This window comes from Microchirus variegatus (assembly GCF_963457635.1).
Source record: "Microchirus variegatus genome assembly, chromosome: 2".
In the NCBI taxonomy this organism is placed as follows: Eukaryota; Metazoa; Chordata; class Actinopteri; order Pleuronectiformes; family Soleidae; genus Microchirus; species Microchirus variegatus.
This window is the reverse complement of record NC_139803.1, coordinates 26034875-26057489: the sequence shown is the minus strand read 5'-3', so window position 1 is coordinate 26057489 and position 22615 is coordinate 26034875. Positions and strand designations below refer to the sequence as shown.

Genomic DNA, 22615 nt, shown 5'->3' with positions numbered 1-22615 from the left:
TCATTTGATGGGCCCTATGTGGCCCTCGGGCCGCAAGTTTGATGCCCTCTGCTTAAATGACCCTCGCTTGTGTTCCACCAAGCCGCCTGCTATCCAGTACAGACATTTATTATGGCCATTGCTGCCGGGGTAGATTGGATCAGCCAAGCAGAGGGCATGCAACAGAGATGTTCGCCACGTCTGGCGATACACCCCAACTCTCTCTAGGCCCAATGTCATTCATAAACATGACGGATTAGCTGTGATATTCCGGCATTTACAACATAAGGGAAGGGAGTGGGAGGAGGAGAATGAAAGCAGAGAGCCAGTGTTAGTGTCGGATGCCCCTTAAGGGTAGTGTTAAAACGGATGGGTAAAGAGGGAGATGAAAAGGAGAGATGAAGCACGAAGGGCGGAGAGTGGGACTTTCTCTACAGGCCTGGCTGGGCAAGCAGTAAGGGCAGCAAGAAGCAAGATACATAACTCTAAGACTACAGGTTAGCTCAGTCACAAGAACACTTTCAATTAATAAGTAAAGGGAGATTTCAAGACCTATCTTTCATGCCATCGTGTTTTTCTTCAACGCTGTCATTGTCTTTTGACTTTGGTTTTATTCACCGTCTTCGTCTGCCTCCATCCATCCACAGCATGTTCCAGACGTTAAAAGATGCTTTATGTTAAAGACTCTCCTTTGATCCGTCTTTGTCACCCACTGTCTTCCACCCCTCTGTCCCTCACCCTCCCTCGTCTGGATTTTTACTTTGCATATTCCATTTGGTAGTTGTTACCCTGAGCAATGATTCCATTTACTGACAAAAACAGTGTCCCATTTATTTAGAGTTGGGGAAGGTAAAAACAAACAAACAAACAAAAAGAAGTGCTCCTGTCTCCTTATCTGCCATTCTCATTTTTATTCAGTTATTAGAAGGAATATTCAAAGGAGGGGAAAAAAACTATTTGACAATGCTTTGAGCTATTTGTCAAACATAAAATTAAAATGGATGTCACTGCTTCATCCTAAGGGATGCATCCATTCTCACGAGGCTCCTGTCACTTTTGAAGCATATACTGCCAGACATCGGCTTTGTTTTTCATGTTTCAAGCTTTTTTGTTGCCTATCTACCCTCTTACTGCCCACTTTGGCTATGTGTAGTTTAATACAGTATGCATTTTTGTTAAATGGTGCAGTAACCATTCTGAATATTTTGCTTGTTGTTTGCAGAGGGCAGTTAACAAAGGCCAAGACCAGACACAGCATTCAGCTCAGAGGGAATCAACAACCTGGTAAGTCTTTCTACAATTTAACTTTATGTACTAAACATTCAGAGGTTAAAGTAAGTTTGATGAAACAATAATTTCTCCTATTTTGATGTGCATTTGGAGGAAATGTAGATAAGAGAACCCATACCGCAGGCTGTGGCCTGAGACTGTATGGAACACCTTTTAAGGAAACATCCCATAATTTGTCTGAATGTCTGCACGAAAACTTCTTGATCTTTCAGCATTTTATGCACTACACTGTCAGATATCTTCATGGGTCATGAGTTGAGACTCGGGTGAGTTCTCATGGTGATGTGTGGAACCAGATTTCTTACAACTTCAGTTCCTCCTGAGAAAGACAAAACCTAGTGCTTGCATTTCAATAATTTAGATAGCTAAAAGCTTGCTACAGGAGAGAGAATCATAGAGATTATTCATGCTTGCTAACATCCTGCAGAGAGGACCCCGTGGCTCTCAAAGAGCCCTAATGGAAAGCGGGGTTATATCAGGCTTTTCAATTTGAGCAGACGGGCATTCTTTCTGAGAGTGACTGTGGGAGACGATGGGTGTCACAGCAGGCAGTGGGTGGCATTATTTTATTATGGAAATTACTATATTGAGACCACATGTTTTGAGGTTTGACAGCTGGTTTTAAAGCTGATGAAATCTCTGACGAGAATATGTAAAGATTTGCCCAATAAAACATGTAATTAGTCGCTACACTCATTTTTGCTGTAGCCAAAGTTATAATGTATATACAACTAATTGCACCTAAAAAAATCAATTCTTACCACATAATTTTCTCAGTCCAAGTTTGTTTGGTTGTAATTAGCCAGCAGCCTTACCCAGCATGAAAAGGCTTTTTTCAAGATCATTAGCTGCATTAAAGACGACCCTGCAGTGCCCAATTAATCTAGTAGAAAATGACTTCTGAGTGCAGCTAAGATCAAAGCTACTGACATTAGCGCCCCTCGACTACCTGGCTCAGACTTGCACATTCCTTATTTTATGACCTTGTGGTCCCATCAAGTGCAGCCAATGGAATATTTCTTCATAAAAATTTGTTATGCTCTGCTATGTATTCTGGCGCATAATGTATCGAGGTAATATGAGAAAATTAACGAGTTAAATGTTTAATCTTGTGATCAGCGCAGACGTATATAGTGAATGCTAACATGTTGACTAGTCAGTGAAAGCATCATTTGCATTAACTTCACTTCACAGAACCACTCTTCCATTGTTTGCTGTTACATACCACATAACTAATTTGCAAATTATACTTGAATTCTATGTTTTGCACTTAAGATATCAAAGATTTGGGTTAGCAATGAAACATCTTTCGATCGTGTTTTTCCTGATAGATTGCATTAGAAAGTACTGAGCATGTAATTACACTATCACTTTGATGAGGTCACTTTGGAGAGCAGCGCATACCTCATTTGTCTGGATGAATCATGATTAATGCAAGAGGTTGTGTTTATTTTGATAAAACAAACAGTGTCACGGTATGAGAATTACTATCTATCATGTTCAGAGTGGGTCCTACATGTTTCCTCACATACCATGCAGCCTGTGAAGTCCACCATCTATCTTGTTGACAGTGCTTTAGTCTTAAATCACCCTGTATATCATACAGAGACTGATTGGCTGTCATGATTAACCATGCAGGGGATATTTAGTGGCTGTGGGGTTGATTTTGTCATCTATTTATTAATTTCATTATTTATTTTTTGGAGAAAGAATCGGTTTCTAGAAAGACAGTCGATTTAATTTATATTAATTACAATAATAAATAACTTGTCAGAAAGGCTCAGTATTTTAGTATGAGTGAAGTTTGGAATTGAGCATCAAACCAGACAATAAATCTGCTTTTATTTTACAACAGACTGTCTGTCATGGTAGTTGCCCTCAGTCATTTTCTGTCTTGGAATGCTCAGGCAAAAACAGAAAGGTTTAGTTATTAAGAAATAAATGCTGCAAAATTAAAGTTATTCACATGGGAAACACTAGTAGAAATAGTATTGGCAGGGGAAGACAACTTTCATAACTTTCATGAATCAATAACAATTGTGCCACTTTGGTTCTACAATCCCTTTGGACCTAGCGCGACTGTTACAAGAGGTTTTGAGTATCTATTATGTTTGAGAAAAGCTCCTACAGTGAGTCAGCATGTTTGCACAGCACTATTTCATGGAGAAAAATCACTTTTTCTATCAAAATTGAGTGTTCCATGTGGCAGCTCAGGTCTGGCCATCTACAGAGTGCCCACCAGTGAACTCCAGAATTGTACGGTAGCTGCCGGCCTCCTACTCCTTTTTTTTTTTTTTTTTGCAAGCAACAGATCACAAACAATATTTTTACAATGGCCACTTGCTTCATCACTGCTACATCCCTTGCTCCGACAGCACGAGACAGCTGACCCAGCATTTATCTTCCTAGGCAATTTGAGCACGTAGAGCAGCTTTTGTTTCATTGTTTACTCTGTTTATCAGTCACCATTTGCAATTTCCTTTCAGGCTTTTTTTTCTATACACGCAGGTTTGCACACTTTATATTGACCAGCATCTTATAGATATCAGTTAACCCAGCTTAGAATATAAATTAAGCAGCTGCTGGAATCTTTTATGTGTGAAAACAATTTTCTCATAACAATGACAAAGAACTGCGTGCATACGTTGTCTATGAATAATTGGTGATCATGTAGCAGCCTATTTCATTGTGTGTGGAAAGATCTGTCTAAGCTACACGGCTTTGACTGTGCCACTGCACCATTCCATACAAATGGAAATGATGCATTCTGTTTTTCCGTCACAGGAGAGTGGCTTCCCATTTTCCACTCCCACTGTCAAGTTGGGCACAGCTGCATAAGTTTGCACGCTTGTGTGTGGGGCACAGGAAATGGCTGTTGACAGCATAATGGGGGTACGAGGATGCAATATAAATCCTTAATCATGCCTGAATCATGAACTGTAGCACTCAAATGCACACATCGTTCTGCTGCAAACTCCTCTAACAGAGTCTCGTTCCACGGGGATGATGTTTGTCACATAAAGGCCCCATCCCAATACCTCCCCTAACCCAAAATTTTTGCCCTAACCCTAAATCTTGCACGTTCTCGTGTAGGGGGGGGCGCAAAAGGGAGTGCGATTTTGCCCTTATAATCAACCCTCAAAATGTAGTGAGCTCTAATGCAGGCTTAAAACGAAGTGGAAGATGAAATTACCCATGATGCTAAATAATATAATAATATATAATAATATATACCAACACTAATTGAACACTAACGTCAGAAATTAACTGAGGATTTCTGAAAGCAACTAGCTAACTAGCTCGCTCCACCGGTAGAATTGTTCTTTACGTCCACTATGCTGATTTGCATATAGTGATGTTCCAATTCCATAGGGAAGCCACTTCCCTCAATGAGTAAAGGCCACATTATACTTCTCCGACTGCGTAATGCGTTATCCGTCTGCGTCACCACGTAGACCACTCGAGCCTTTATACTTCTGCGTCGTGGTGACGGATAGGCGCTGCAATTTCCCGCCCGATCAGTAGGGGTCGCTGCGCAAGGTTGTTGTGCATTTGGCTACAGTGAGCAATGGCGTCCGAGGGAGAAAGACTGTTGTTGTTGAAACAGCGACCGTTTGTCACTTTTCTGTGTCCCGGAACGCAGTTTTAAGATAATTTGAGGCGAGAAATTGGCCATTTAGAGTCTAAACATGTGCTGTGTGTGTTAAGATATGACGTATTTATAGTTCGGCAGCGACGAAGTCGGCGGTCTTCAGCTCCGCCCTCTTTTGGACGCTCGCTGCTCACTGTGAGCCGGCACAGAGCAGCTTCGCTCGGCCTGTTCTGAGGACCAATCGCAACTCTTTTGCTGTCCGTCGTCCCTTGACGGAGTGACGGACACTTAAAAAATATTCCGTGCACCTGGAGATGACGCAGAGGCTCTTCGTCAGGTTCTGCGTCGACGCAGAGGACTCTGCGTAGCCTACGCAGAGCACTTTACGCAGGAGTATAAATTGGGCTTAACTTACAGTTGAGGACACTCCAAACCAAGTGCAAATTTTAAGGGGGAGAAATGGGAAGGGGCCCAAGTCTTGTTTTTTATTGTTGGCTCATGTTTAAAAATGAACACATGATTTTTAAGTGATTTCCAGTATTGTGACAGATGTTCAAGACTTTCTGACTAAATGCGTATATGCAAATACTTTACAAAAGCCTATTCATAGATTGGATTAAATGCTACTCCATTGAAATCATATTCCAGCCGTGACACCCAAAATGTCCTGTTTCTTTATTGCAAAATTATTTTCTGTCTTCCTTAATTACCGGGCAAATGGAGATGACCTTTATTGAAGACACAAGTGGCATATGAGGTGGGTCATCTGAGTTAATCAAAACAGGGGGTGTAAAAAAAAGTACAATAAGAGAACTCATACCTCATGCCGTGGCCTGGCAGATTTGACTTGGAACATCATTACGTTCCTGATTTGTCTTTCATGCAAATCGCTTCTCTAAGCCTGAAAGTTCATTACTAATGGTTCTTCCCATCAAGTCGGAGGCCCATCCGAATACTAATATCCCCCAGTACTTGGGATTTTGGATTCACCTAAAGTCCCCTCGCCTCATGGCATGGCAATTTCAACAATGTGCTTTTCCTTCATGGAATTAGACATCAACCCCTGTGGTGAGCTTCCCACAACAGATGCTTTGGAGTCGTTTCCACAGACCATTGGAACCCAAATGAACTAAAAGAGCAGACACTCTATATGTATTAGGCATGGCGTTGTAGCACTTATCTTGTTTTTTTTCTTATTTATTTTCCTCTAATCCTACACCATACATTTCTGTGCAAGTGTAGCCATTTGCTTTTACTAAAATGTGGGGAGAAATAATTTTGCTGGTTGCGATGACAGCCCCAGCCTAAACTGAAAAAATGCAAACTTGCATTTTTCAAACTGCAGTTCATGTCAGGTGAAATGATAAGTCGCAAACCAGCGGTGCTGTATTTATTGTACTGTATGAAGTATTTCTGGATGGGGTAAAGCTTTTTGTTCTCCTAAATAATATACCGTCTAATGCATCCTGAGTTGACCTGGCTTTACCAGTAGATGGTACAGTGCACTTGCTCTAACAGTAGCGCAGCTTGCTCACCACATCCTCAGTTAGTCATTCTGTTGTCTTTGTGTAAGGGAGGGCAACATTTGAGAATTGCTATAGAAAATACATGGCAAAAAAAAAACAAAAGGTAGAGTTAGAATTGATCACAGTAATACCTCCCATCCTCCCTAAAGCTTGCCTTTCAATGAGTGTCTAAAGTAATTGTTTGGCTTATCTACTTGGTTGTTAAATGCAAATGTGTAACAATATATTTACTAATTAAAACCTATACATGAGACCAGAACAGGGTATAGATTATATCCCTGTTGTGAAAAAGTAAAGGGGGGACAGAAGGTTGTGACATGAACATACTATTGCAAGGCCAGTCTTTGGGGGCAGTAAAAGGACGGGAGAGCACAACCTATTTATTTGCACCAAAGCCAAGAAAGAAAAAGGCTTTCTCCTCCTTTTTTCTGGTCCATGATAGGCCATTACTCACCTTCAATACATTGATGGGAAAGGAGAGCAGAGCAGAAGAGCAAAATGGAAATAGTAATAAACATGCTAATGCTAGGCCATGGAGCCTGGGAAAAGCATCTTCTACCTATCCCTCAGCTATCTGTTGGCACGTGTATGTGTGAAGGGGGGGGGGAGATAGACAGAGTGAGAGTAAAAGAGGATATGCACGTGCGCACATACACACACGCGCACTTTGTGCTCTCGAGTAAACAGAAGAAAGCTGCATGTGAACGTGCCACCTTTCTCTTTCAATTGGCCTCTGGAGACAGTGCACAGGGCCTTTTGTTGGCTCATTGGTGAGATAAGAAGCAGCAGATGGGGGGTGTTCAGAGACTCGCAGAGCCAGCTCTTTTTTTCTATAGGATGGAAGGACCCCTCTCAATAGAAACTCATTTGCCATGTTGTGTAAATGTGACCCATAATGGAGCACACCTCATTCAGGCAGCCCAATGCTTTTTTTTCTAAAGCTATTTTCTCTATTCACAGCCAAACAAGTCATGTTTTCGAGAGATATAATGTGATCTTTTGAGGTAGTGGCCACACACACTTGTCTTGTCTGTGTAATCAAGATAAAATTTTGCTCAGTGTTTACTGTAAAAGAGGCACTGTAAACCAAGTCAACCAACTTCATATTTGTGATAGTGCTTTTATTTCCACTGCTCGCTGGATGTAAACCAAGAAGCAGACCTTTCTTGCCTGGATTGTTGCACATTTTTTATAGAGGAGTGCTGGGCATTAACAGCCACTGCCAGTGAGAGATACTGGCATTGATGCAACCTGTGACTAGAATATGACCATAAACAATATAATTAATCATATGAGAATACACAGCCTTATTTTCTGCACGGTCAAAGGAATATCAAAGCTGAGAGATGAAAAATGACTGATTTGAAATGTATTGCTGAGGTTTTCCATTAAACCACTGTAGGCTAGGAATGGATGGCTATTTGCATAATTTAACTGGCATCTTAATTATTGTGTCAGGAATGTGTATGCAAATGACCTAAGTCACTTAGGAATGGAAACTTACTTTTCTAAATGGCTAATGGACTAAATCTTATGTTAGAAGACACAACATGAATCTCTAATTGGGTTTGACTTTACGGTGTAATCTTGAAAAACAAAGACAGGTGGATCAGGATAGGCATAAAGTAGCTGAATGTACTCTTACACTCTTAGAAATAAAAGTGCTAAGTAGAACCATAAGGTTCTTCAGCGTGTCCTAATAGGAGAACCCTTTTTGGCTCCAGGTAGAATCTTTTTATAAAGGTTCTACCTGAAACCCTTTTGGAGGGTTCCACCAAGAACCCTTTTAAAACCCTTTATTCAGGAAAGGGGTTTTAAAGGGTTCTCTGGATCAAAATGGTTCTCACTGGAACCATTAGTGTTACCAAGAACCCTTAAACCCTTTCTTCAGGAAAGTATTTTTTCAGAAGCAAATGGTTCCAGGTAGAACATCAGCCCTTGTAGAAGGACCCTTTTGGAACCCTTATTTCTTAGTGTACCTGGGAGAAAAACAAGTGTAGTGTGTGTGTTGTCTGTTGTTGGGGAAACACCTACCACGTAAAACAGTGAGTTTGGTGGTAGCGCTCGTCTCTCCAACACTGTTGGAGGCGACGCATTCGTATATGGCTTCATCTCGGGGCGTGCGCAATGGCTGAATTCTTAGCACTGAACCAGAGCCGTCATCGAACTCGATCACCTGCAGGTGCGAGAAACAGGATATGTTAAAGGAGATTTTTTTGTTCACAATAGGTGAGGGACCTTCTGCAGACAAAAACAAACAAACACTGTTGAGGACATTTGGCTAACAACATTGATGGTGACTAAGACAAGGTGCCTCCTGTGACAAATAACAAGTTGCTGCCTACTGTACATTGAACCCTTTTTTGATTATGTGTTGATTTGTAAATAGCGCTGTTGTAAAAATGTACATGTGGAAAAAGTGAGATCTATAGATCTGTGCAGTAAATTCATAGTTGATATGCACAGTACGAGATTTGTTTGTTTTCTGACCAAATGTGTTGCCATGTAGTAAATAAACTATAGCTTAGACATTAATTGGTAAATTAAATGATGCGGCTGACTAACTTTAAGAATGGGGAAGTCTATCTTTGTTCAGATTTTTGCTCATGTCAGCTTGTAGAGAAGAATTTAAGGCTGAATCTGTCCCACTCTTAAAGTTAAAATTCTATCCCTTAAAAATGCATCACAGTGGATTGTGTCGATGGGACAAAAACAAGCACAGACAGTTAAATGTGGCTTGATAAACGATTACGGACAGCTGTACCATGGGGTGAGATTGTGGTACAAAAGACGGGACCCACTGTATTGGACGAACGACACATAAATGTCACAAACAGGTGTTTATTGTAGCTTATTCAGCTATGTTGGCATGCTACATGTTGTATACTCACTGAGTTTAGAAAGCCCTGTGTCATAACTCAACTTTTTTTGAGCATAGAGGTAGATTTGAATAAAACAAAGGCCTCAGACCCCCGATTCACACACATGCATCCATACTACCGCGCACACACACACACAGTCTCACAGAGGCCTAAAAACATTTTCAAACTTCACAATATCTCATCTCTGCATCTGTTAGTTAACAATACACTTAAGCATTTCATTGCGCAAGCTATAGCTGTGTTGGCATTCAAGATGACAGCAAGCGATGGGGTAAAAACAGCATCCTTTCTTAGTTAAAACTGAAGAGCAAATTAGAAAGGATGTTGCGAGAACTCTGAAAGGAAATGTTTTTTTGTTAGAAGATGAAGCTGCAGTACTTGACTGAATGGGTATAGAATGGCAGCAGCCAGAAAGACCAGTGAGGCAATGGGGTGATAAAAATATATGTGCTGGCACTCAGCACTACATGCGATGCAAACGCGATGAACTCTGATAAGATTAGATTTCTGCATGAGGCACAAAGAAGAGGCGGGAAGACCTCTCCAAGGCCTGTTAAGCCCTTGCTGCTGTGCAATGGCGAACAAATAAGGCCTCAAGAGTAAAGGGAAAAGTGACACCATGACAGTCCTCAGAAGTGACACAGAAATTAATAGAAATCTTATCAGTGTTCTGCAAAGATGTGCTTTTTTTTTATGGGTATTGAGCCCGAGTGCAGATTAAAGCTGACCAAAAATCAAAGCTTCAGCCAAAATAGGGAGGGTAGGACATGCATTTAAAAATGCCACAAAGCAAAAGGATATTTTTGAAGTAAAAGCTACTTTACTTTTTTGTATAAAGCCAGCAAATGTGACATGATCTTAATATAAGTATCTAGGTCACACCACACATAATATTTTCTTCCTGTATTTTAGTTGATTACAAATCTGTCCCTTGATCTTTTGTACACTTGCTCATTAAAACTCATGCATGTTCAAAAGGCTGGTCAGCGTGATTATTAGACTCTGCTAATGCGTGGTGGCAAGTCAGGGGGTGAGGCTCGGTGAGATGGATTATGTGCAAGCGGAGCCAAAAGCAGTGCTGAAGCATTCCCATTTGTCGAGCATTTTACATCAGAACAATAGACCTAATACCTCAAATCTCTGGTTGCTGACTTTCTTCCCCTTCTTGTTCCACACAATCTTTGGCCGTGGATCTCCTGTAGCTTGGCAGATGAAGGATGCCACGCCTCCTTGCACGCCTGTTTGGTCATTGGGGGTTCTTAAAAACTTTGGTGGTGCTGTAGAGAAGACAGAAACAGAATAAAAGATAACAAAAATAGTTAGTGAGCAAGCCCAACTTTGCAGACAGTGCAATTAATCTCTCTTATCAAGCCACACACACACTCCAAAGTAACAAAGTTGCAGATTTCAGCATGCGGCTGTTAAGAGGATTGCCTTTGGAGGTCAAGACAAGAGATTGTACTGACTTTATTGTGCAAGTGAAAACCGATTATCAGAAGTAAAGGGCAGAGGTCTTGAGAGCAGAGTGTGCAAAGCATTGTGTCTTGACCCTGGAAGTCTTTCTTAAAAAAAAAAATACCGTGATAAACAGACTGACTGTTTGGGAGCAATTCTTGGATAAAAGGACATGCATGTGGCTGTTTTGTGAGAAGAGGTTAAGGGTATGCACTTTATGTTTGATTTTTACTTAGATTAGACTTTTTCAGTTCAGTTGCTGTTTCTAGATTTGAAATTAATCTCAGGAAAAAAAAAGTTATTGAAAGAAGGAAAAACATTTAGATCAGTCAGCACTTTGTAATTAATTGTGTTCAAGTTAAATTGACTGTGAAGCTCTTGTTTATGTGTCATTCAAAGCATTCAAGTCATTTATCGTAACAAGCTGTTACCCAGCACATTGCACATGTTCTTTCACTGGATATAAATGAAGTGGACTTCGGTTTTTTTCTAGTAACATGTAAATGAGTTTGGAGGAACAGAGGCTTATTGGTTCCGTAGAAGACAACACTAATCTCTTGAAAACCACCGTTTGGAACAGTGGTTGTGTCTCATGTAAATGAGACACGCACCTGATAAGGTCTTTTTGCAATGCACTGATTGGCGATGTATGCATTCTGTTGCTCCTAATTGGTCCCCCAATTCAGCAAACCAAGTCGAGTGTAAAGGCAGTGTGGATAAAAATGCTAAAAATGTAGAGGACTGGAGGTGAAAGAATAGCAGAGGGGCACAGTGTTTGCTTTGTGTGGATCACATGGATGTTCCCATCTCTGGCTTTACAACACAATCCCAAAGTGTTCGGGCGCTGATCTGATTAGTGCTACCTCTCTGTTCCCGCAGTTTTTGTTAGAAAAGTTTGAACTCATCCTACAATGAGGTTGATTTTGCCGTTTTTATCTCTTAGACAGTCAGTTCCTGCTCATGATGCGTGTATCACATCTGCGTAAAAATAAGACTGCATCAAAGTGATTAGTAATCAAAGGGACCCAGCTCACCTTGAAACGTTGATTGTGAGATTTAAATTTCAGGTTTATCGTTATGAGGCAGGCTTATAAATTCAACAGAAATGTTGCCGTATTGCTATGTCAGACCCCGTTGTAATCTCCACTGAAGCTTGAGTGCCAGCCTCAGTGGGAGGTGTAGCTCCATCTGTCCCCCTGCAGAGCAACTGTTTGCCTTTTATCAATCACGTCAGCAGGCCATTAGTGGCCACACAGCTGCAGCAATGCCAACCGTCTGAATCACCTCATTTGTGTATGTGAAAATATGTGATTGTGCTTTTTTTTTTTTGCTTGTATACAGGCTGATTTCTTTGCCCAGATTGCACTGCCCAGCAGCAGCGCTACGAGCTAGGGACAAATTAACCTGCAGGATTTGTGGAGAGGTGACATAAAATGTGTGGTCGGCAATCAAAAGGGCAAGATAAGGGACAGATAAACAGGCAAGCGGCGGGGGCCTCCACTGGGCAAATGAGTCTGAGGATTGCCTCATGACATGCATAAAGTCTGTTGTGCACCACACGCATTCTTAGACGCACACTCCAACCTCTCTTATTCACTGGCTGACAGATCGGACAGGTGGGCAGCAGAGTTGACACTGCATAATTTGTACATGACAAAAGCCCCCCATTATATCTGCATTTGCACCTTATCTCATTCACTTGGCTGGGGTGTGGCACACATTGGCATCCAGCCAAGAGGGTGCTGATGGGTAATTGATATGCTATTGGGGCTGTTTTTTCGCTCCGGGGCCATCCATTATGACTCAGTGCGTCTCCCTACGCCGGCTGTGATAGACTGCTACAACATGTACAGGAGATCAGCACTGGAGGTGAGGGGAAGAGGGGGTGGAGTGGGAGGGGGGTGGGGAGTCATCACACAATGTGGAGTTATTGAGGCGTGACATGGAGGTAATGGTGTTTTCACAGACATGGCTGCTGATATCGCCATCATACCCCCATTTTAGGTTCTGCTGCTGACAAACATCCATTTTGGTAGACTCCTTGTATGGCTTCGGGGAGACAGAGGCTGATTGAAACCTTGGATTTGTCTGAATAAAACTACAAGAAGGAAGAAGAAATGAATATTTACTGCAGAGCCCTCATTTGTGAAATAATGTATTGGCAAAGTGTACTGTATTTTATGGCACTATGGCATCACAGCAGTAAATGGCGTCTCTGAATGTTTAATTGATTGTATTAACATTGGATATTATTTAGTCTTAACTCGTGACAATAAATCTAGACTAATCAAAATGACAGCCATTTAAAACTTGTCACCTCTGCTGAAACTTGGCATCTACTTTGAGAAGTAACGATAATCTACATGAAATAGTACCATTGCAGGTCACCTTTTAAGCAGCTGCCAGCAAACAAATTAGAGGTGTAGACAAGCTAAAAAGGTGAGGGACATGGGACTGTGCCTTGCTCTCCCTTGAGGTCATTATGTAACCTTGTTCTCATTTACTGCCACGCGGAAAGAAGAAGCACTCCACAGCATCCCACTGCTGTATTTTTCATGGATCAATGCCATGTTAATAATTTGGTGGCTGAATGAAAGCCTTCACAGTTCTTAAGAACACTAATGTCCCCAGGGCTGAGGGGGCAGACGGTTTCATGATTGGAACTATATATTTTTTAATGACAGACATAAATGGAAATTGGAAGCCTTCAACAACGTGGGCCGGACAAATGTAGTTCATGAAATTTATTAGTATCGCCTCTACTGTATACTAGCCTCATCATTTTGGTCTTTTTTTAAACCAAGTTTATATGACATTTTCAACACTATATCCCACAGAAATATCACTTTTCAATTCCCTTGGACTTGGCAGAATGGGGATTTTGTATGAAAAGGGGAAAATACATATTGGAACCATACCTCTATTATGTACTGACAAGAAGTAAGGACGAAGCCAGTTGCCAATAGATAACCGAAGTGACAATGCTATAGCAAGCTACATTGAATTTCAGTTTAAAGGAAGACTATTACATCCTTGTCCTAAAATCCCAATACATTATTTTGTGCTTCTAATCCTAACAGTTAAGCAAAACTAAAACTTTCTCAATACACAACTAATCAATAGTGAGAAAAAGTAAAAGAAATCCCAAACTAAAGAGAACACACAAGTTGTGTCCTTGACATGGGATACCCTTGCTTTGGCATTTATTGGATTCAACTAACAGGGAATTTACTAAAAGTGTATGGAGTACCTGTTGTAGTGGCAAATGATTGGTCACGTCGACTGCATGTATCTGGTTGCTCGTTAATGACACCATCACACTTAACTCAAAAGACCAGTTGAGTTCAGAGAATCTTGCAGATCTGCATTCGTTACAAGTTTGTTTGATGCTGGCTTAACTCTCAGCCAAGCATTGCATTTAAAAAAAAACGTGCTTTAAAAAGATCAGAGTCTGGTTTCCATTTATAACGGCCCAAACATTTCAAGTCATCAGGACTCCGCCAATAGACTAAAGTTTGATTTGCCAAGCCATTAAAGAGCATGAATCAAAGACTGGGGAGAACATTAATAAACTGACTTTCAGTTGGAACCACTATACGGCAGAGACACCAATCCAAGTCAGCTCGGTTTTCACAATTATACTGACTGACATATTCAATTTCATTTGCATAAAAGGGGCCATTTCCTCTCTGAATCTTTAACTTGTAGGGTGAGGTGGGGTTGTGGAGGGTGATAATTAATCCTAACACAGTGGGTGTCAGTCTACAAATAGTCTGCTCCATTTTAGACATGGGTGGAAGAAAGAAGCATTTAAAGATGCCATTTAAATCATTCAACAGCTTTAAACCTCACTATATCAGTTCTGGGATATTGATGAATTGCCTTTCAGGCAAATCAGACTGAAAAGGTTGAAACATTTTGAGCTGAAATATCATCACCATAAAGAAAGTTGTTATTTTGAGATGTTTTGTGATTGTGAATGCAGGTGCATGTGTGAATTACAAAGCAAAACCCTCTCTATTGGTTAATTAACTCTCTGTACAATGTTTAGAGACCTCTGACCTTATGTCATATAGGAAACAAACGAGCAATGCAGACACAAACACAAAGATAAACAATGCAAAACATGTGAGGGGAAAAAAAGAGGAAGATTCCAGTCAATGGAACAAGCATAACCACAAACCATTTTCTTGGGGCACTACACAGCCCTCTATCTGCAGCATTGTGATAAAAAATGTGTCTTTTGTAATTCAGAAGAAACAAACTCCACATTGTATGTGAACACAAAGGGTCTAAGCAGAAAGAAAAGGATTGGAGCTTAATTAGAACTGTTGGCTGATTTGCATTGCATGGTCATCGGTAATCTTGCCTTAAACAGAAAGTGAAATTCTTATTGCAATCGGTGATTACTTGAAAAGGGATATGGTCCCCGGATGATTGTTAATTATGGATCTGGAATAGTACATTAATTCAGTGCAGAGGTTTTAATGCAATGCAATGATGGGGACCCACTCTTCCATCAATATTCGGCTGCTTGTCACACATAATGAAGTTCATAATACAAGCCTTCTCCCTCCCTGCTCCTCCTTTCTCAACTGCTTAAATGTGCTCTATAAGCAAAATTCATAACAGTCATTATGTCAAATTAACTCAATAGAATATACAAGAATACGGCTTAATGACACATTAATATTGAGACTGCATATGGATGGTAGGCTGCAGGTCCATCTTGTGATAGGGTCGGGGTCTATTTGGCTCATAAGCCACGAGAATCTCCTGCGAATACATAAGTGCGTATCATCACAGCAAAACTTCGAAGATAGGAAAACTACAGTGTGCATGATGATACACACATTTCCAGCGTAATCTCCATTCCAAATATTCAACCCAGTGACTCAGGTTACAAAAATCATATCCCGCCAGGACTTTTTTTGAACCTCAATCTGTGTGTTACTCATGCTCACTGGCACTGCAACACAAGCACTGAGCTTCTGGCTGCAGGAGTTGATGCACTTTTGCACAGACAACAGCAACAACTTCAAAAAGAATGGTTAATGCTCTTGTCCCACATTCAGTGCACTGACAGTTTCTCTGACGAGATGGGAGGATCGGGAGGAAAGGCTCTTGATGTGAACAAGCATGGGCAGAAACTCTTACGGGATAAGGATATTCTTACTGGAAGAACACTGGAACATTAATACATTGAAAGACTGTGGGACAACGAAAAATTCTGCAAGGGTCTAGTACATAAATATAAAGGGTTATTTATAGAGCTGTACTCACTTCTTATCGTAACTTTCATGAGATGAAACCTGAAAGGCTCCCTAATTCAATTACCATTGCGGAATCATAAGGGCAAAAACCTTTTAGTTCTGCGATGACAGCTCCATCAGTGATGTGGTGTCTCCTGCGCCCTATATGACAATGTTTGCAGAGGATAAGGCCCCATTCAGACCTGGTATTATCCTCCATCCGGAGTGCTCCTATCACACGTGGCTAGCCCTCAGTACGCCTGTTCACCCCCTGGCATTAAAATGCTTCCTTGATGCTTCTTTTATGACCACATGATGTGACATCCCCCCCCACCGAGTATTCAAATGCACACTGACGCCATGTCTGTTAACAAGAATAAAATGATGTTTGATGTCAGTTTGAGTGTCTGCCTGAGTGTCGAGGAGAGAGGAGGAAAAAAGGGCTGTGGGAAGTACTACTCTGCAACATGAAATTTTATTTTGACCATCACAAAAAAGGAATTGTGTGTTGATGTCTTACAGGGGACATATTATACCTTATTTCTCCAAGTTAACCTCATTCCCTGGTGTCCTAATGAACATGTCTATGACATGCTTTGGTCAAAATACCTTAAGCATGAAGCACCACAGCAGTTCCATCGCCCTGCCAAAACAGCCCTGTTCAGAACGCTCTGTTTAGTAGTATCTCTTTTTTTTAAAAAAGGGACAGGAAATGACATCAATCACCGAGGCTACTGGGAGCTAACAGCAGTTAGCATTTGGAAAAGTAATCATTTGCAGGCACATTGCCGTCATTTATAACATGTATCCACTGGACAGATAAATCCTCTGAGGCTGGAAGTTTGTGTAGAACTCTGTGCTGCACTGTGGAGCCAAGAATAGAACTTTTCATGGACTTCCGGTTTTCGGATACTCTCGCATGTTTTACAGAAAAAGTGGAGCTCCTCGAGACAACAATTTCAGGAATTTAGCGCATTGTGACGTCCCAATGAACGGGGATGTCAACATTGCGTGTTTTATCTCCTGTACTTAGACTGGGGAGGACCACAAAAACATGAGTGAGTCCCAAATATAAGGATTAAAAAGTTTATTTTGCATAATATGTCCCCTTTAATATTTCAGTAAATAAATCTATATAAGTTTTCTTAAAATTACAGTCAAACTGCGATGTTGGCTTTTGAGGTGACATCTAATACGTCTTGAGGACATGTTGCATTTGTGTATGCAAGAAAATGTGGCCAACGAAAGTTAGAAACCAGATCAGATCTGAAGAAGTATTCACGATAGATTGGGATCATTTACGCCTGTTACTCAGGGCTGTTCACATGTGATCACTCAGGACAGGAAGTTCATACCAGGTCTGAGTTGTATCCTCTGTACCCCTCCCTCCTCTGACTGCATTTGTGTCTCTACCCCACACATACACACAAAGACATACGCACACACAAACAAGTGACTGCCGCCTCCCACGGGACACATTAGCGAGGTAGAGGGATCCAGTTTGTCACTTAATAAAACGACCCACTCAAACAGATGGCTTTGTTCAAACGGCTCCCAACACTTTAAAAGCTGGAGCTGAATCATTGCTGTGGCAAATTAGATACATGAAAGCCCACCTCCCTTTGCGGTGGAAACCAAACACAGAGAAAAACATAAATATTGAATTGTGCCACTGTTGGTGTGAGACAATCCGGTGGAAAAAAAAGAATTTAAAAAATAGGGGAGAGAGGGAGATGGAAAAAGCTAGACCTTTAGAAATTGCGAAACATCTGGGCTGATGTTGTCAAATGCTGGGGCAAAATAACACAGAGGCTTTCACTTTCAATAAGCCTCAATTTTCATCTCCCCTTGTTCATTTCTTGTTCATTTATTGATGAATGAACACAAATCTGGGTCCGAGTCGTGTGTGACAATTTAAAAAAGAACAGTCGAGCAAGAAGTATGAAATTTGGATTTGTTTGTCTTGTTTGTTTTTCCTCCAATGTCTGGAGAAAAAGAAAGAACATAGATAAGTAATTCTAATTGTGCAGGCTTAGTCTGTTAGTCAGTGCAGTCTATTTGCAAAAAGTTAATTATCTGATAGGATAGCAGTGGCAGCCACTAACACAGAAAGCCATTCATTCATTCTGTTATCCACTAAGCAATGGAACGATTTATTAAATGGCAGTGCCGCACCAAAATGGCCAGCAGTTATCATGCTGGGGCTGCACATACTTGAAGAGATGTTTAAAAAATGGGGAGGAGTGATAAACACTCTTTGGCCATGTCAGCTTACTGCCAATGTGATGACATATGTGTATGATATGGTGTGTAAAACATAGATTTGTGTTGTGATGTTCATGCTTCTACCACATGTCATGTACATGTTGAAAATATGGTGTGTGAAAATATCACCATGACGGCACATGATGAACATCTACAACGCTGCATGTAGCAGAATTCAAAAGATACGGATGGGGAAAGTGGAATGGAAAATCAAATAAGCAACATATTCAACTGGCTCTATTCAAGAGAGAATTACATACGCTCGGGCCTGTCCTATTTCTTTATAGCATAAACTTCACATAATTGTCTTTGCCCTCAACCATAGAGCGGAAAAGCTTGCCTCATATTTGTCTCTGTAGGAGCAGAGATGGATTATGTAGCAAATCATTCCAGGGACTCAGCATTGTATATTTAAACAGACTCTAATTTTATGGATAAGTAGTGCCAAGCCATTTCCGATAGCTGCCAGTTGTCAGGCCATATGAAGTGACACATTCCCCCTGAACTGTGTTTTCTCAGCCGCTAACAGGCAAACTAGCTCATGCTTCTGCAACCCTGCAAGATGACAACTGGTTTCCTTTCACCGGCTCAGATATCCTCTAAATGTTCCTCAGTTCAGCAAACCAGGTTCACCAAGCTCCTTTTTTTTTCTTCTGAAAACTAAACACACCTGCAACCAAACACCATCATCATCACCACTTGTTTCATAAGGTTAAGGGAATACATACCAATCTTTTTTTTTTCTTTGAGGGGGGGTTAAATGTCTGTGGGGGCCCAAAAAGGGTTTTCTTTCGAGCTGTAGTCAGAGCAATCCTCCGAAGGAAAACCTTTTACTGGAACAAAGGATATGCAGGGGAGGTACCACAAACAGTCTCTCAAGGACCAAAGTGACCTTTCACAGGCCACTAATTTCATGCAGCAGTGAGGGAAGGTATTGCATATAAAAGAGTGGAGAAAAGGTACTAACTGAACCCTTTTTGAGATGATAATAATACTAATAAGAGAGCAGAGAGATATTTCAGAAACTCATCAATATTATGTGATAGAAGTGATCCACTTTTACTTTAGATTTTGTGGTTTTAAGCTGCTTACATGAAACGCTGACTTAAAACTGATACCAGTACAGTATTATTGCTCTTTAATGACTAAAGCAGTATACTGCATGGTCATTATGTTATCAATTCACACGTTGTCAACTTACTGGCTCCCTATTTAACATGGTTTTATGAAAGTCAAAGTACCAATTACCAATAGTTTCATTGTTTTCATGGTCAAATTTATAGCTTCTCAGCTGCTGTATATATATATAAACTGTATATGTCATAATGCCACATTATTGTCACGACTGATTACATTTAAATTATTCTTCTCCGAGTTAGTCTTAATTAAATTTTAATTAGTTTGTTTTACATTCTCTAAGTGACACGCAATATGCCCGGATAACATATTAGCTGTGCATTAGCGGGTTGTTTTTGTCACCTTCGCATTATTAATATGTCTCCGACTAAACCACATGCAGTAAATCTAAGATCTAAGGTCTTTGAATTCTTAATTATAAACCCCCCCGAAGAAAGCAGTTTGGTTTGTGCGGTATGTCTTTGAAGAGCTGCAGATGGGAAACAAATGATGCCGGGTGGTATCAGGGTCAGTCTGATGGATCGGGGTTTTCACTTGGAAATAATATTGTAATGTCACCCCAGGAGCAAAAAACAACAACCCTCAGGGGACATAATTAAAAATAATCCTGTGAAATGAAGTGCTTCAGATCACTTTTGAAAGGCGCTTACTTGACATGTATGGATGTTGGAATGATTCATGGGGAGATGAGTGGAAGTGTAGAGGATGACTGTCTGTTTACAGTGCGTGGGTGTTACTGGACACTCTTTGAGCCACATTGTAAGGTGTATCCGTCGTCATTCTCGTCATTAATCTGTTATTAATGTGATTGTGAACTTTGAAAATATTTTCCCATTGAAATCCAACAAGTAAAGGAAACCACAGATGGCTGTAAGGATTGTTTTTTTTGGGGGGGGGGGAGCGACTGCCAGGAAGAGAAGAACTTCAAACAACAGGGAGTTATAATGCTTGCAACTGTTGATAGCTCCATGAAAATCATAATTGTGATGAAATAGAGTTGTTTACTTCCAGTTGTGCTTCCATGAGTGATTTAAAAGGATATTGTGTCATGTTTTCTGAGAGGCTGGATAGGGGGGGACAAGTGTGGTAGATTTCTCAAGACAAGAATCCTCCTCGGGGTATGAGACTGTTGGGGAGCTGCGATGTGGCCTGTGGACTGATGGTGTTGATTATGCGTCACTTCTTCAGTCTTTTCAGCCCTCGCCAAACTGAGTGAGAGGGTACACAATGCTGCTGTCCTTGAGTCTAAATGTTTGCTCGCAGTAATGGGCTTTAGTAAATGTGTGTGGTTCTTCTGAATTAAGTATGTACATTAGCATTGGTGAATGAGAATAGAAATACTCGACGGACACATTTTCATTGTGGATCTGTGCGTTTGCGAGAGGAGAGCGTCGCACTGATTCTGAACTCGCTACTTCGGTAAGCAGACATTTCCCTGAAAAAATATAAAGACCTATTGATCTACTGCTCTTTTTCGCAGTCGCCTGAATTATTCCAAAAGCACAACTGTGACTAATGGCTCAGGCTATTGACTTTTAATGTGGAGTCGTGAAACTGTGATGGAGAGAGTAAAAAGCAACTGACATTGTCACAAATGCCAGAAAGTGGTACTATGGTCCCCGGTAACTTATGACTTCATCCGTTTTCTCACATTAAAGGTTGAATAGTGAGCCGACACACTGGTTCAAAGTGATTGTTATATTGTCGGACCTGTAGTGCATTTTTTTTTGCCACTTTCACTTTGTTTCTGTCCATCATGTACTGTGCTGGAAGAATTGAACAGTAAGATTTTGATATGATTACAATGTATCTGCGAAATGTGGCACAATTTGCCATCAAGCAATGACCTGGGAACATAGTGGCGAAAATTATTCACTTCACTTAAAGCATTGGTTCTCAAAGTGTGGCCCGGGGGCCAATGGCGGCCCGCAGAAACATGTCTGGCGAAACCGCAATGAATTACAGTTGATAGTTTTAATCAAGGAGCTATTAAGCTTGTTAAATGTTTATTGGACATTACTGGATACAGACCAATAAGTGTAAACAAAAATACTGGGTATTTACCTGGTTTCTATATGGTGAATTTTAGTGTATTATTGGGTTATAAGCTGGTAATAAGCAGGTAGCTACAGCCCCCAATTACTAGCTATTTACCCAGTAAATATATGGTAACAGAAATGTGTTACTTGGTATTAACCTGTAATTAGAAGCTAAGAACAATGGCCAAAATACAAATTATAAAGCGTTATTATATTAACGCTTAAATTACATTATATTGACACTTATATTACTTAACACTAAACTGTAGAACTGCAATCTGGTCATTAAAATTATTACAAATGGGATTTATTTCTGTTTTTTTTTCTTAGGCGGCCCTCAGTCCAATGTTGGGTTCTTAAATTGGCCCTCAGGTATCAAAACTTTGAGAACCCCTGACTTAAAGGGATACTTCACCGATTTGAATGTGGCTTTGTATTGCTAGAATAGCAGTAGTATTTTTTAGAAAATGTGCTTCCCTTCCTCAGTTTTTCACTGAGTTGTAAAAAAATCTGTTTTCCATTTTCAAAATTTGCCCAACGGTGATGCAAAACGTGTCATTTGACTCACAGTAGGGCACATTTGGATAAGGGAAAACAGATTTTTTTTACAAGTCAGTGAAAAACTGAGGGAGGGAAGCACATTTTCTAAAAAATACTACTGCTATTCTAGCAATACAAAGCCACATTCAAATCGGTGAAGTATCCCTTTAAAGTGAAAATGTCCCCATTCATTCATTAATGTTTCAGCAAAAGGAACTCTAAAATCTACATTGGAGAAATGCACTTATTGGCATAATAATTGTATTCATATCAGTTCTCCTCGGTGTGTCTTCGGAGCAGATATTTTCAGACTGCAGCATGTAAGGCCAGTCTGCTGCCATTAATCATTCCACAGGTGCAGAAGCTTTGTCAGAACCCATACGTCCCTTTGCCATTTCAACCTGGGAGGAAAATGGAATGGTAGGGAGGAAACAGAGAGAGGTTGGGTGAACACGTACCTAAAAAACAATTTCCCTTTCCCTTCTTCTTCTGCACTGAATTTGTCAGGAAGGAGAACCAAGTCCAGATTAATTATATTCCATTTTGTAGTCATCTTCGTTTTTTCCCCCTTCCTCCATGACTCTTTTCTTTGTGTTGCCTACAGTCCTTACAGCCATTCCAGCACCATTTATCACACTGCCATCTCGGCAGTGCCTTC

General features: G+C 40.7%; 1 protein-coding gene across 3 annotated transcripts in view; it reads right to left on the bottom strand.

Annotated features, from left to right (window-relative positions):
* The window catches only part of LOC310942574 (receptor-type tyrosine-protein phosphatase delta), a 125103-nt gene that overhangs the window by 59015 nt on the left and 43473 nt on the right, over positions 1-22615 (bottom strand). For all 3 annotated transcript variants that reach the window (XM_083907983.1, XM_083907984.1, XM_083907985.1), the window contains exons 3-4: positions 10401-10546; positions 8422-8563 (exon numbers count right to left, since the gene is read on the bottom strand). In XM_083907983.1, the coding sequence (XP_083764109.1) occupies positions 8422-8563; positions 10401-10546 (288 nt within the window). The remainder of the gene's footprint in view (positions 1-8421; positions 8564-10400; positions 10547-22615) is intronic.